This window comes from Sinocyclocheilus grahami, unplaced genomic scaffold (genome assembly GCF_001515645.1).
Source record: "Sinocyclocheilus grahami isolate Dianchi unplaced genomic scaffold, SAMN03320097.WGS_v1.1 scaffold320.1, whole genome shotgun sequence".
NCBI lineage: Eukaryota > Metazoa > Chordata > Actinopteri > Cypriniformes > Cyprinidae > Sinocyclocheilus > Sinocyclocheilus grahami.
Window position 1 is genome coordinate 145,654 of NW_015505499.1, and position 16,021 is coordinate 161,674.

Genomic DNA, 16,021 nt, shown 5'->3' on the forward strand with positions numbered 1-16,021 from the left:
TATACAGTCTCTACACTCACAGTTCATTCCAAAGATCAAATCCAGCAGGCTGGGAGATGTTATTCAGATAGGATAAAATGCTGTTTTTAATGGGAACCAACACATCAGCTGCTTCTGCTGGTAAAAGGGTATGAATCGCTCCCTCTACCATCTGGATAGTCTCCTGTGTTAGTGTGTTAGCTTGGGCATAGCTCATATTGGGGTTCAGGATCAGCTGAAGTGAACCATTAAAAGCACCAAGAATATCGTTAACCACATCCTGAGGTAGTGTTCCAGTTTCATTTGAAATACTCTTCAGAATCACTCTCACAGCACTGATGATGGCTTCTGTGAAGTTTTCACTTTGGACACCACCATCAGTGCTAGCCACCTGTAGAGCATAGTTTACTGCCTGAGAGAACTGGTCAACAACAACAAGGGACTCTCTATCTTCAAAACGGAGTAGGGGAGTCAAGGCTTGGAGGAGCTGTTCAAGATCCTTCCCAGGTGTTGTGATATCTACAGAACTAATTTCCCACTGGAAAATTCTAGCAAGTGCTGTCATCACTTGTGGGTTAGTGATCCACTCCCTTGTCAAGTTGAGGTAGGTCATGATCTGAGCTTCAATTTCAGCAGGAATACTGATGTTCATTGGGGAGCCTAGAGAATCGTAGAACGCCTGCTGTATCTCAAGAGTTCCTTTAATCAGTGCCAGCTCACCCTGCAGCATGGTCATGATTGTATTGGCAACATGTACAAGATCCTCGCCTTCCAGAGGAAACCTCACATGAGTCAAGTTCTGGATCTGATTCATTGCTAGTGTCACCATATCTGCTTCTGCATTGATGAGTGCCACCTGCATTTCAGTCATGCATTTCAATTGATGGAGAATCTCTGCAAACATACTGCCACTGGTGGCATTTTCAAGCTTGTTTAAATACCACAGTGTGATTTCTCCATACACCCTTTGTGCATACTGTCCCTGCACCATCAATGTCGAGTTAATGGTGTGGTATGGGTATTGTTCTCTGAATACCTTTCTCAAGAGGTCTTCCAGAATGTTGAGCTCATTTGTAATATTAGTGATGTTTTCCACATCAAGACCTTGAAGGTTTTGTCTAATGGTTGACAGTGTTGTTATCAGCCCCTCTTCTGTCAGTGCAAGTGGGTCAGATCCAGAAATGGACATGTTATTTAGTTTCTGATACTCTACTGAAATTATGTTAAGCCAATTATTAAGAGTCATTTGAGCATTCTCTGCCACAGGTATTACTCCAAGTAAACCAGAAGCAGTCTGGATGAGCTGAAGGACACATTTGGCCTGTCCATTAGCAGAAGGCTTTTGAGGAGACTGTGTGGTTTGAGTGTTCATGCATTGTGGGATTTGAATATTCAGAGTCTGCAGTACGGATGCCGACCAATTAGAATGAATTACTGAATTGACTTGTTCTAATTCAAAAATGGTGAGATTGGAGGCTTGTAAAACTTGACTGATGTTGAAAACAGGAGATGCATAAGCCAGCTCAAGAAGATACTGGATCTTCCTGAAAATTTCCATCGAGGCTTCTGCTGGCCGGGACATGTTCCATGGCAGGAGCAGAGTGAGAACATCAAGCACAACAGGGAGAGTCATGTTACCCTGAAGAGGTGTAATTGGGATGGTCATATTATTTCCAAATGCAAGGATTGCTCCAAGATTATCAAAGACATTCTGGACATCAGCAACACAGTCCTGGCCAAGAGCTGAACAGATCTCCAGATCTTGAATGAGGGCATGAGTCTTATTTAGCACTGCTTCTAACTGGTACTGCTGCTCTGGAGGCAAGATGGCTCCAAGTTGGCTCAAAATAGCTTGAAGAACTGCAAAACTATCCTCTACATTTAGCATCTGGATGGACCCATTGTTCAAGACCTGAAGGACGCCCATGATGACTGGGTGCATGCTGGTTGTTTGGGAACTTCCTGGCAACAGGTTCTCTACCTGCCCCAGTCCAAGAGCTGCCATGATGTCGTTTAACAGAGTGAGCAAGAGCTGAGTGTCAAACTGTTGTGTGGACTGAATGTTGGAGAGGAGCTGAATTTCTTTATCAACTGTATTAATGAGGTTCAGCAACAAGTCTTGTAGTGAGATGTCACTACCAAGGAGCTGACCCGGTAGACCATTGTCAATGACTTGCTGTAAAAGTGGCATGTAACTGTTTTGGAGGAGAGCCACTGTCCCCTGGAGAGGTCTAAAATCAAATGAAAAAGGTGGAATTGAAAGTCATTGTCTACAAAAAAAATAAAAATCTATATTGTATCACCAATGAGACTTTTTATGTAATCTGATACATTCTGAATATCAAGTATGCACATAGTAGTACATAAGTTAATGTATACAAATAAAAAAATATAAAATTACTTTGGTATCAATAAATTCTTAAATAAATTCAGCAAATAATCACTACCTTAACAGGCTGTCAGGTTCTCTTGACACTTCAAAGATCAAAGAACGAATCAGTGGAACAGCTTTTTCCCAGGTAAAGCCGGTCTGACAGGTGATGGCAGATGGAAGAAGTGTGCCTGCAAAAAAGTGTGTACAACTCACTGCATATTATTTATAATATGGCTGAAATAAATAAAATTCTGATCATGCAATATCTTCAGTGATTCTACTATGAACTGATAGATTGATTGGAAATGATAACGCTTTGCCATACATTGTCAAATGTACACATATTTCATATCAATGAACTGGCATTACTTTACAATACGGTTAAATTTGTTCAAACGTATTAATGCATTAGGTATCATGAACAATTATACAAAGAATATATTTAAAACATTAAATGTTATACTGTCATTTTAAGTTAACTAATAAAACATAATTAAATAAATAAAAATAAATTTATTTATAAAAATAAAAAAATTTGCAATACAAAAACTTGATTTTAAAATGTTATAACAATCTCATTGGTATAAAATTAATAACAATGTAAAATCATACTACTTAAGAAACAAAGTGAATCAATTTATCCAATATTCATCTTTTTTTTACACTCACAGTTTGGTGATGCAGTGGCATTAGGTTGGTAGGTCAAAATCCAATAAGCCATATGGACATATGGTTCCATGGAGGGCCACAGATAGCTGTTCTCTAGCAGAGAACCCATGTTCTCAAATGTGCCAGAAGCCCTGTTTCACAAAAAAATTCAAATGCAAATAAACATATAAAATGCATTTAATAAGTGATAAAGGTACTTAGCTAGACAGAGCTCTGTTTCTACAAGGACTGTTTTAGTTTGGTTCACCACTTGATACAATTATAAACAAGCAACACTAGGTTACTAGGTTTCTGACCTGGTCAAAATAATTTGGGACAATCCAACTGAAATGTTCCCAGGGATCCAAGCTGCAAAATAGTTCTCATTAAGCACAGTTTGCAAGTTCACGAGGGCAGTGACATACTGCAGGGCAGTTGTGTACAGGTTGTGCCACTCTGCCATAAGTATTGAGGGTGTGACATTGTACATTACAGTTCCATTCACAGCACCAACCAACTGCTGGACCTGTGAAAACACATTTAGTTTAGGCAGTAATATAATGGTCCATTTCCATTTTTTTGTCAAATAATAACAAAGTTAGAAAAGTTCTGCCCATTACTTCTAAATACACCCCCTTACCTTCTCAGTTACTGGCAAAAGTGATGTTAACAGTATTTCCTCAAGACGTGTGTCATTCCCAGCGCAAACTACAGTGCCCCACAACTGAAGGTCTATAGAGCTGTATGTTGACATCCAAGCCCAGGGAGCAGAAAGGTCTTTGCAGCTAGTGTGACCCTCTAGAACCTGTATGAAAATATTAGAGGACACCCAATATGACAAATAAAGACTTTAATGAAAACTACAAGAAGCACACACTTAAGACTTTTTGACCCACATTGGCTATGGTTTGCACAATAGAGTCCATGGCATGGTCAGCCCAGGCCTTAGCAAAGGTCTCATTCTCCATTAGAGAAAGGAAGGCCTCCTGGACATACTTGGCATCCCTCAGGACCACATCAATGAATGCTGTGAAACAGATAATGATAATTCAGTTAATCAGTGTGTCAAGCATTGGAAGTTGTTTGCATTGCATAATTCTCTGCACATGCTGATACATACGTAGCTGTACTTCCATTGCAACTCTCGCCACCTGCATGGATGAATGGCCAGCCATCATGAAAGTCTGAATGTATTCCCAGCCAGGCATGTCTTGTAGAAAATCAAATGCTGTATTGCTTAATCCGAAGACTCTGTACAGGGAAAATGGTGAATAGGTTGGACTTTAGGTTCAAGACCTTTAAAAACAGATTTATTTTCCTCATTCAGATGTCAGCTGAACCAGCAGGAAATGGCAGTGAGAATAAAATTTTAAAAAGAGTTGTACAAGAACCTGGTTTTGTTTTTTTTTTATATAAAATCCATATTCATATAAAAAGTAGTGGACTAATACTTAAACTCTCTTGTTAAACCAGCAGTAACAAGCAGTTGCACAGTGTAGGTGAAAACATGCTGCATCTGTATAGTTTGACTGATTTAAAAATCTAACTACTAAAGTTTAAAAAAAACCTACATCCTGGAAGCAAACTCAATGGTATTCAAGCACAAATTCATCTGTCACATGGCATAACCAAACCAGATTTGGCAGATGCCACCACAGACATGAAAATAGCAACCAAAACTATGAGAGGTAAGCGAAAATACAACCCATACAATACAATTAATATGGGTTTGATACTGTGTTGGGTCATCACTTGATGTGAAATACAGATCCAGATGGATAACTGTATTTGTTACAGAAAAACAGATCAGTTTCACATTTAATTACTGCATCTAATTCCATCTAAACACATGCAAAGTAGTGTGGGTTGACATACAATTGTTCCCCCAGGCTCTGTGGCTGAGCATCACTGCTGCGCTGGGACCTAGTGTGTTTGAGAACAGCATCCAGGCTTGATGGAGAGACTAGGCCCAGTAAGCTGCTGAACACCTCCTTAGTGAAGGCTATGTCTGCCGAGGCAGAGGTCTGACTCCAGGTCAACAGCACCTGTAGGGATGAGACATGAAGATGTTATTGGTACAGATGTATTTAGTAGCAGCATGCATAATTTAAATGTAATACAGAGTTAAAGGCCTATGCAAGTGGGTTTGTTCCAAATATAGTATGTCATATTTGTAAGTAATTGTCAATGTGACAGTCCTACTAATTACTCTGCATGGTATTTGTAATATGCTGCATGACTTTTGAATTTAAAATAATGGTGATTGGATATTGTTGTGGAGTTCCCTCTGTGGTGAGGGGAATATCTAATTGGTGTTCCCTGAGGACTGCTGCATATACATGCTTTTTATGCAATCAGTCTCAGGGCTGTTAGCGTGTTGTTTTGTGTTTAGACTGAGCTGGTTTCCTGGGTAACAAGTGCAGCTGATGTTTGTGTGTTTTCCCACAAGATAGCAGGTAGGGAAGAGGAACTGCAAATTAGTGTTTCTCACCCTCTCAACTACAACGCAGGTGGTCCCGCTTTATATTAGGTGGCCTTAACTACTATGTACTTATATTTAAATTAATAATTTGATACAATGCACTTATTGAGTACATTAATGTTTTTACATTGTACTAATATTTTTTTAAATACCTATATGTAGCTACATCTGTAATTAATTTCTGTAATTACATTTATAATTACACTGTTGACCCATCCATTACACCTTGACCCACCCTTAAACCTACCCAAACCACCAAATCTGTTCTTAACCTTACCCATATCCCACCTCAATAGCAGCAAATGTGTTTTGCGATACAATATGACCACAATAAATACATTGTATTGTCCACATTTTTTTATGTAAGTACATAGTAGTTAAGGCTACCTAATATAAAGTGTGACCACACAGGTTAGTAAAGTCCAAGAAGGAAGTGTAATTTAATATGGCTTATTTCTAAAAAATAGAAAATCAGTATTAATAGATACCTATACATAAGAAATGTACCTGTTCAACAACTTTCCATGTATTTATCCCTTCAAATATCTTGCCCGCTTCCCAACTCCAACAATAGGATGCGATGATGTTTTGGTCACACAAAAAGGTACGAAAGTCTGCCTCGTTGAACAGCACTTGAGTCTGAGAAGATCAAAATATGTGTGAATTATTGTGTAGTTATTTGTGTTTCAGTATATATCAGTATAAACTCCTAAACTTTAAACAATAAAAAACAGTTGGGCTGGTTCTCCCAGAACCTAGCCTACGTAAGCAACATTAGAGCATTATATGTCAAACCCCATGTGGAAAAATGTTGCAATATATCTTTTGTGAACAGTATTTTTATTGTGCGTCATTGCTAATAAAGCTCTCATTTTGTCAATTTATGCAATTTCTCCATATTGAAATACAATAACTAAATGTATCAATGAAGAGTTTAATGCTAGAGTATTATGTTGTTGTTAACTTAGTAACACACTAACACCAAACTCTAGTGAAATCAACTGCAATACGAAATGAATAAAGAAGAATCACTAAATACAACTTACAAACAGAATATTCATATTGTGCTTCATTTCTAATCATACTGTATTTCAAAATTAATGCAAAAAGTGTGAAAATGTGTGTATATTTAATCCACATAAAATGCTAGCCTTAGCAAGACAAAAAACTATTTTTAGTTTAAAATGTTACTTCAATCGCTGCCTTTTCCACCACAGGATAATATTAAAAACAATACAAAACTTGAGATGTGGTAGATATGACACTGGTGGAAAAAAAACACAAGACAACTTTTAATGCATGCATATACACTGTTGGATGTAGTTTGTGGACAAATTCAATATAAGTTAAAGTGTGAAAAAGTGTTTCAAAGGAATTTATTTTCTTAAAGTCTATGGAGCTTTTGGCTTTATGCACATAGTTGAATAAACACTCCTTTTCTGAACAAAGAACCTGCACTGAGCAACCATGAAAGGCCTACCTTATCGAGAGGAATCTGGATTTGGTTGATAAGGTCTCTCATGTCTGAGCTAAGTAGAGCAATGCTGCTTGGGGTCACGACATCACTCAGTTTGAAATACACATCTGTTTAAAACGAGATAAAAATGTGACTGCACCTTTGACCAACACATGAGAGCTCTTGAGGCAGACAGCATTCTAATGCACTGGAAAGTTGCATGTCAATCCACATTTTGGGGAACATGCTGGTCAAAATACCAGAGTGTAAGTTAAAGGGTTAGTTCACCCAAAAATGAACATTTGTACATAAATTACTCACCCTCAAGTAATCCTAGGTGTATATGACTTTCTTCTTTCAGACGAATCCAGTCGGAGTTATATTAAAAATGATCTTTGATCTTTCAAGCTGTTTAATGCCACTCAGCGGGTGTTGCATGCATCAGTCCAAAAGAAGTTAAATAAAAAACGCCCATCCATAAAAAAGTGTCTCACACGGCTCCAGGGGGTGAACAAAGGCCTCCTGTTGCGAATCGATTCGAAGAAAAATATCCATATTCAAAACGTAATAATCACTTTAATGTAGCTTGCGCCAACAGTTGTACACGGAAGCAGCTCCGGGCGGATGACGTATGAGGTCGGCTTTGCGCATGCGCTGCTCAGAAGTGACGAACGCAGAAGCGCAGGGGAGAGATCAAAACAAAACAACGGTCACTTATTAGAAGTACAAAATGAGGATTTGTAAAGAAGAATGTCAGAGGATTTCGATATAAGCCCAGAGTGGTTGGCTTCTCTCTGGAAAAAGAGGCAGAGTCTGGTTTTCCCTTGCTAAAGTAAGGAAACTTTGCTTCCTTTGCTCCTGTTAACAAACGTTGGTTTTCATGAGACTCACCGGCGCATTCGTAGCACTGACCTCATACATCATCCGCCCGGAGCTGCTTCCATGTACAACTGTTGGCGCAAGCTACATTAAAGTAATTATTACGTTTTGAATATGGATATTTTTCTTACAAAAACGCATCGATTCGGAACAGGAGGTCTTTGTTCACCCCCGCGAGCCGTGTGAGACACATTTTTTATGGATGGGCGCTTTTTATTTAACTTCTTTTGGACTGATGCATGCAACACCCGCTGAGTGGCATTAAACAGCTTGAAAGATCAAAGATCATTTTTAATATAACTCCGACTGGATTCATCTGAAAGAAGAAAGTCATACACACTTAGGATTACTTGAGGGTGAGTGATTTATGTGCAAATTTGTGGGTGAACTAACCCTTTAATTCTAAAATGTGTAATTTCTGTGTCAGTAGCATAACAAATTTGTTTTCAAACTGGTTTCTGGAACACTCCCCCTGCCTCCCAATAGTCAAACAACCAGACAATCATCCTATGAATAGCTTGAATATGAATATCTGCACATATTAAACAGGGATAAAAAACAATTAAAAAAAATGTAACAACAAAAAATACACCCTTCAGTTTTAAGCACTCATATAATAAAATTCACTTAGCTTTCTTTTATGAGAACAGGCTGTAACTGTCATGTGATGATAATTTTTCACCTTGCCAAGTAGGATGCTCACCTTTTATAAGACAGGGTGTGGTGCACATAGAACACGTAGTCCAGACTGGTTTTGACAATAGACTCATTGGTCTCTAAATCCCCTAATAATCAACATCTCCCCAAAGATAGTAAGCAACCTGGCAGCCAGCAACATGAGGTTAAGAACCTTACTCAAGGGCAGAATTGTAGTAACCATACATGTTCTGTATAACAACCTTCCCTGTTTATCCTTCTCTAATGAAAATAAAAAAAATAAATTCAACATGTCCAGATGAAAAACTAGAATGAACCACTTTTATGAACCAATAAAAAAATAGCATGAACCACTTTATGATACTTTAAGGGTGACTTTTCTGTCCTTTTTGAAACTTAACAGTAACTATATGCTTTTGTTTATATGGGTGTAGATTCTTCTGTATTCTTCAAAACAGTTCTGGAATAAATACAGGTTTGGAACAACATGAGGGTCATCACAACACATGTTGCCCTGGCTGAAACTTTCCAAACCCATAATTTCTTTAAAACGAGGCATGTGCAACCCTGAGCAGCCTGTGAGTGCCAATACAATACAAAAAAAATAATATGTGAAACTACTTTCAGCTTGAATTAATAGGCATTGCCTTGTAATTAAGGAAATGGCAGTGCTTAAATAGGTTGCCGCAAATACCATGCAGCTCACAAAACATGTCCAGCATGTCATCTTCAACATACCTCTCCCTTTCCAAGCACTCATGTAGCTGAGAAAGCCAATGCCTTTAGTGATGACTGGGTTTGTGACAGCAGTAGAGATGTTGGCATGAGGGATAGTCCTCTGGAGAAATGTCAAGGCACTAAATGCAAATAAGAGAGCTGAGATTCTTTGAAACCAGTCAACAAACACAAACATTACAAGCATGCAAGTCACACATAATGGGAGTGTAGTGTGGATAAACACATCAGACTGAATTTGGAAAATCAAGTTGGGCAACCACATACTAATGTGGTTATGGAATTCCCAGAACCAAAAAACATGCACAAGGAGTAAGCAGGCATTGATCTGGCTGAAATTGCCAGTACACAAAATACAAAGTGCAGCCTTCAGTGTCACGTGATCCTTCAGAAATCATTCTAATATTGCTTATTTGGTGCTTTTACATATAAGAGGTATATAAAAACATTGTGTAAGTTACAAAACTCAAAACTTTCTCGTTAGTCTAAAAACAGCTTACATCTGCCAAAATGACAGCTTGTGGAATGTGCCACTTTACGACGTAATAGTGTAGCTAAACACCGCCTCCGCAGAAGAAGATCAATACCTGCTTCTACATCGCTGCGTGTTTAGCCCCACCCACTGTTTCACGCATGTAGTGTAAATAACAAGACAGCCGAACCCAGGTCTACATAGAATTCAAACAATACACTTTATTTGATGAACTTTATTTTGAAGTGCCAGACTGCGTCAGTAAGAACTCAGTCCTTTGTTCACTTCATTTTACCGTGTATTCGTTTACAAACAAAGCAATTTGATGCAGGATTTTCAGAAAGATTGAAACTAAAAGATTGACTGTAGACTGTGCCGACTATATTGGGTCTGAGAGTAATGTCGCACCACACAAGTCTGAGTAACTTTTTATTACATGATCACTATTGCTTTGTCTGTTATTACAGATGGTTTGATATTTATGCGTTTTTAACCTAAATCACAGCAGCGTCCATCTATAAAGGATGTAGGCTGTCAAACATACACAACTATTAGCCTATTACTTCTAAATTATGATTTTTCATAATTTAAAATCGTGATAACATTATACAGTAAGTGGACCTCAGAGAATAGTACAAAATAAAAAAACAAAGGCAGTTCATGACCCCTTTAAGAAACATTTCTTATTATTTTAATATTGAAAACAGTTGTGCAGCAATATTTTTGTGGAAACCGTGCTGCAATTTTTGTTGTAGGATTATTTGATGGATAGAAAGAGAACAGCATTTTTCAACAAACTCTTTTGTAGCATTATAAATGGGTTTACTTTTGATCAGTTTAATGCATCCTATCTGAATAAAAGTATTAATTTTAAAAAAGTCTGATCTCAAACATTTGAATAGTAGTGTATGTGAGCAAAACACTCACTTTTTAAGATCTTCCAATTCCTCTGCTCCAGCATTTAATATCTCTTCATCTGTTGGCTTTAGGAAGAGATCAGGCAAGCCAAGTAGGAAGTCCCACACTGACGTCTCCTGTTGAAGCATATCTAGGACCACCACAGTCCCTTCAATTGATCCCAATACTTCTGTCGGATTATTGAACAGCATTTCTGTCAGCACCTGGCGACCCACACAAGTAAACAGATGAACATCAAAGTGATGTCTAATGGTTCATTTAATGGCTATTTTTAATTGGACATATGTGGGCATAATGTGACTAGACTGAAAGATTATGAACAGTGTGGGAGGTCTGACTCCACCTGGTTCAGGGTGAGCAAGGATGCTTCCAGAACAGTATCGTTGGAGCTGCAGAAGTTTATTAAGCCTTGTGTAAAGAGATCCTGGGTACTGGCTGATGTGTTGATGGCAGTCACGGAGAAGCTGCATAAGGATTTTTTCAAGACGCTCACAGATTCCCAAACAGACTCCATTGTCTACAACAAAGAAAAATAAAATCAATGATGTAAGCAACTGGACTTTGAAGAATGCTATTTTAAAGAAAGTTGGTAACCAAACAGTTGCTGGTAGTCATTGAATTACACAGTATGGAAACAAATACTATGGAAGTCACTGGCTACCATTAAATGTTTGGTTATCAACATTCTTCAGAATATCTTCTTTTGTGTTCAACAGAAGACAAAAATTCATACAGGTTTGGAACAACATACAGGTGAGTAAATATAAACGACAACAAAATTTTGGGTGAACTATCTTTTTGGTAGCCATATTGCATGATAAAATATACATTGAAATGGTAACACTTTATTTTAAGGTGTCCTTGTTACATGTACTTTCTATTATAATAACAATAAATTATGCATAATTACATGCAAGTAACCCTAAGCCAAACCCTAATTCTCACCATAACCATATAGTAAGTACATGTAGTTAATTAATATTATTCAGTACAGAAATGTATAACTGCACTGTAACAAGGACACCTTAAAATAAAGTGTAACCATTGAAATCATAATGGACTTTTTAATGGACCAGTACATAAAATACACAACATACATTGAATACTATTAATATAACAAAAAAAGATTATATTTTGTATTATCTCCTAAAAATAATAAGAAAAAAGAAAAGAAAAGAAAATACAACTTTTTTGTGTATATATAAAAAAAACATGGATATGTCAAGAATACAGAAAACACTCATCACTAACCTGATCAACCAGTGTGGTGTTATTAAAAATTTGCATGACTGAAGTCACATTGGGAATGTTTTGAAAGCTGGAATCTTAAAATATTGTAAACAACACAGTTAAAACATTGACTGACACATTATCAATTCTTTAACACTGAGTGGCTTTGTATTAAAAGACTGATAAAAATGTACATACTGAGCATCCTATCCCATAGCACTAGGAGCTCTGGATTTGATGTATCCCTTTTAAGGATTGAGTGAATCAGTCCTCCCTTCTGTAGATGGGCCAGTGGAGGCAGGCCATGGAACAGTGTTGGTGGACTGAAATATAAAGGACCATGGGTATATACAGTACAAGAACCATAATTAACTAAAATTAAACTAAATAAACAATAGTTTTGTTACTAAAAATATAGAATATGGTTATAACATATTTAACATGGTTATAACATAGACATGTATGGTTATGTAAATGCTGACGTCTTTGCACAAGTCTACACAAAAAAGAAACATGATAGACAGATTATTTAAAAGCACACGTCACAGTGAAAGATGAAGCATTATTTAACGATAGCTAGGTAAAGGATTACACAAACAAGTCCTGTGAATTTAAACTCTCCTACACATTATGAGCTGGTAGCGAATTTGTTCAGAGCGCACAAAGAAATTGAATTAATAAAAGGAAGTCGAAAAGAAGGAATGCTGCCATGGGAGTTTCTGCCACCCCCTTATTTTTAAAAGTATGTATTTTTCAAACACTCAATAAAATCTTTTGTGGTGTATGTTAAAGCAAAATAGTGTCTTAAAGCCTTTTCTATATTTTTTCAACCTTTATTCAACTAAATTAACAAACTTTAATCTAATATTTACAGACTTGTATCTATTTTATTTTGTTTTACTTATTTTATTTTATAGAGCAATTCCACTGACAAATTTTAAGCAATAATCGTTAAATGTAAATACTTTTTTAAAAACTTTGTTAATTTACAGGTTAGATGTCTAATATTAATGTTTTTATCTGGAAGAAAGTGGACCGAATGTACGGAAAGGTTTTGACATTTTTTTTCTCCTTTTGTGTTTCACAAGGAAGAAACTGTCATACAGTTTTTGAACAATGATGGGTAGATCATAACAGAGATAAATTTAAAGCAAATTATCTTAATGATCTATTTTCAAACAATGTAATTATACCACAGTGCTTTAGACAAACACTTTTTTACTTATAATCAGGCACTTTACATTCCAAAATATTTTTTAAGAAGTTGCACTTTTTAAGCAGTTATATTTACAGTCTGTCTTTTTGTTTTAAAGGAAAATAGCATGTAAAAATTTCCATTTCACCAACATTCTTCAGCAACAATGACCCAGCAAAGGTTTTGACTACAGAAGGTTTTATTGTTGACTCAACCTGGAGACGATATACACAGCATTAAAAGAGCTGTTGAACAAACAGGTTTAGTCAACATTTCTCTATACAGCAGCCAAAATCTTTTGCTGATCAACTGACCAAATAAGAGAATTCTTAGCTTTATGAATACTGACTAAGGCAAAGGGGACAGCGATGTCACAGGAGGTGCAGTGTTTTGCCATAAGGTCCATTATCATCTCATCAGTGACGCATCAACCTACAGGTGTGGCCATTGTCATTTTGAACTGAGCCATCTTTATCAGACATCTACAGCACATGGCTTTAGGGTGCTGGCTCATAAATATCACCATTACACTGCAAAACAATGTCTTGCTTCCAGCCAAAATATCTAAAAGTTCTTAAATCAAGAAGGATTTTCTAGACAAGTAAAAATTATTGTCTTGTTTTCAGAAAAAACAAGTCGAATTGAAGTGAGTTTTTGCTTGAAACAAGCAAAATAATCTGCCAATGGGGTAAGAAAAATAATCTTGTTTTCTGTTTGAAATAATACTGAAATCAAAACAAGACCAGACCTCAGGTTTTCTGAGAATCTGGTGCAACATGAAACAACTGAAAGGGTAAGACAATATTTCTGGAAATGTGTTATTTTGCACATGCATTACCTGTGAGATTCAGCATCCCTGCGGTGGCGACGACCTGTGTACCAGTACGATTTGGACTGTCCTTCTGTTAGGTAGGATTTGCTGGTGCATGAACTGTCGGTGCTACACATGAGTGTCTGCAGGAAAGGGAAGAACCCGGTGCTCGGAAGGTTTCTAGGCGCCACATAGCCTGAAAGAAACAGCACAGAGTTTAACTTTAGTTGCTGAGAGGTTGTTGTTTTTTTAGGGTTAACGGAATAGTTTTCATTTGTGGAAAATGATGTAGAATGTAAGATGTACATGAGTTTGAGACTTGGGGAAATTTATCATTACTTCACATGCTCACCAATGGATCCTCAGCAGTGAATGGGTGCCATCAGAATGAGAGTCCAAACAGCTGATAAAAACATCACAATAATCCACAAGTAATCCACATGACTCCAGTCCATTAATTAACGTATTGTGAAGTAAAAAGCAGTGTTTTTGTACAAACAGATCCATCAAGGCGTTTTAACATTAAACTGTCACTTCTGGCCAAAATATGCATCCATAATCCATAATAACGTTTCATCTGGTGTGATCTTTGAACATTTCTCTCCTGATTGAGACAAAATGACTTTTCCACTGTAGAAAGCAATATTATAGATAGAGGACTTGTACTTTACCCGGAAGCAACAGCTTGAAGTTAAAAACATCACAAATATGCAGCTTTTATGAGTCATGTGGATTACTTGTAGAATATCATGATGTTTGTATCAGCGGTTTGGACTCTCATTCTGACGGCACCCATTCACTGCAGAGGATCAAGTGATCAGACAGAACATATCCAATTCATGATTTGCCTTTGCTTGTCAATACCATGTATATACCCATGTGAGCAAGATGAGTTATCAATATTTTGGTCTGTTTTCTAGGAAGAGAATGACTCCACATTTTAAATGCATATGTATGTGCTAAAAGTTTATTTAGTCAACTTGTATAGGTACAGTATACAGATGACCTCAAATCCAATAGTCATGGACAAAAAGTCACAAATTTTTCTCTTAAAAATCCTGGAAGAAATAAAAATACGACAATGTATTAACATTTGTAGGAATATACAGAATGCATATAACGAATGCAAACAGCCTCCACTTTTTTATGATAAATTTGGGTAATTTCTGTTAAAATGTAAACAATCATCGACTGCCAATAAACTTGTTTAAAGGTTTGCTCTATAAAATAAACATCTGCAAAAATGAGGTGCCATTATTCTCCTCGCTCCTCAACCATCAAAAATAAATTAAAAAGTGTGAAAGTATTTTAAAGGGGTCATATGATGTTGCTAAAAAGAACATTATTTTGTGTATTTGGTGTAATGAAATGTGTTAATGTGGTTTAAGGTTCAAAAAACACATTATTTTACACATACTGTACATTATTGTTTCTCCTCTATGCCCCGCCTTTCTGAAACGCGTCGATTTTTACAAAGCTCATCGGTCTGAAAAGCGAGGTGTGCTGTGATTGGCCAGCTATCCAGTGCGTTGTGATTGGCCAAATACCTCAAGCGTGTGATGAAAATGTTATGCTCCTTACCATATTGTGATGCCCTGTCCGGCCGGAGCGACGAGACAAAAACATTAAAATCCATTATAAACGAGGCATTTGTTGCATCCAGTGGGAACATAATTACGGATTCTAATGATTTATACTGTCTTTTTACGCGTTGCGTTGCGTTGCGCCGCGTAAACATAAAACCATGTCTGCATTTGTGATCGGAGAAATGACAAACAACAAGCGCTACTCTACACTGCTCAAAACTCGCGTTTGAATCGTCAGTGGCAAATTCTTTCAATATAAAAACGTACTTACAGTCTGTGAGTCAGAACAGCCGGCAGTGTAGTCTACTCTACCAGGATCAGGAAACAGTCCTCCATAAAATGCGCTGGACACATCTGAATATTTGGGTTGAACTGTTCTGGAACAGTGTTGTAAATACAACTTAACCACTGATTTCTAGTCGTGTCCTCTTTTGGAAGGCCAAACAAAGTAGTTTCGCTTTCACAATGAAACACACGGCGGGCTAGAGTGAGCGGAGGCCGGCTTGAGTGAGCGGAGGCGGTCGGGCTTGAGAATGGCGCGGCCGGAGGATTCGGCGAAGGAGTGTCCAGTGGGCTTGTGGCAACCACATGTGACGACC

General features: G+C 37.3%; 1 protein-coding gene across 1 annotated transcript in view; it reads right to left on the bottom strand.

Moving 5' to 3' along the window:
* The window catches only part of LOC107602131 (uncharacterized), a 63,584-nt gene that overhangs the window by 44,774 nt on the left and 2,789 nt on the right, over positions 1-16,021 (bottom strand). The window contains exons 3-18 of the mRNA XM_016294542.1: positions 13,864-14,032; positions 12,029-12,153; positions 11,852-11,925; positions 10,944-11,117; positions 10,610-10,803; positions 9,214-9,332; positions 6,964-7,067; positions 5,991-6,122; positions 4,877-5,046; positions 4,122-4,252; positions 3,898-4,028; positions 3,642-3,806; positions 3,319-3,527; positions 3,023-3,153; positions 2,427-2,541; positions 21-2,210 (exon numbers count right to left, since the gene is read on the bottom strand). Of these exons, the coding sequence (XP_016150028.1) occupies positions 21-2,210; positions 2,427-2,541; positions 3,023-3,153; positions 3,319-3,527; positions 3,642-3,806; positions 3,898-4,028; positions 4,122-4,252; positions 4,877-5,046; positions 5,991-6,122; positions 6,964-7,067; positions 9,214-9,332; positions 10,610-10,803; positions 10,944-11,117; positions 11,852-11,925; positions 12,029-12,153; positions 13,864-14,032 (4,333 nt within the window). The remainder of the gene's footprint in view (positions 1-20; positions 2,211-2,426; positions 2,542-3,022; positions 3,154-3,318; positions 3,528-3,641; positions 3,807-3,897; positions 4,029-4,121; positions 4,253-4,876; positions 5,047-5,990; positions 6,123-6,963; positions 7,068-9,213; positions 9,333-10,609; positions 10,804-10,943; positions 11,118-11,851; positions 11,926-12,028; positions 12,154-13,863; positions 14,033-16,021) is intronic.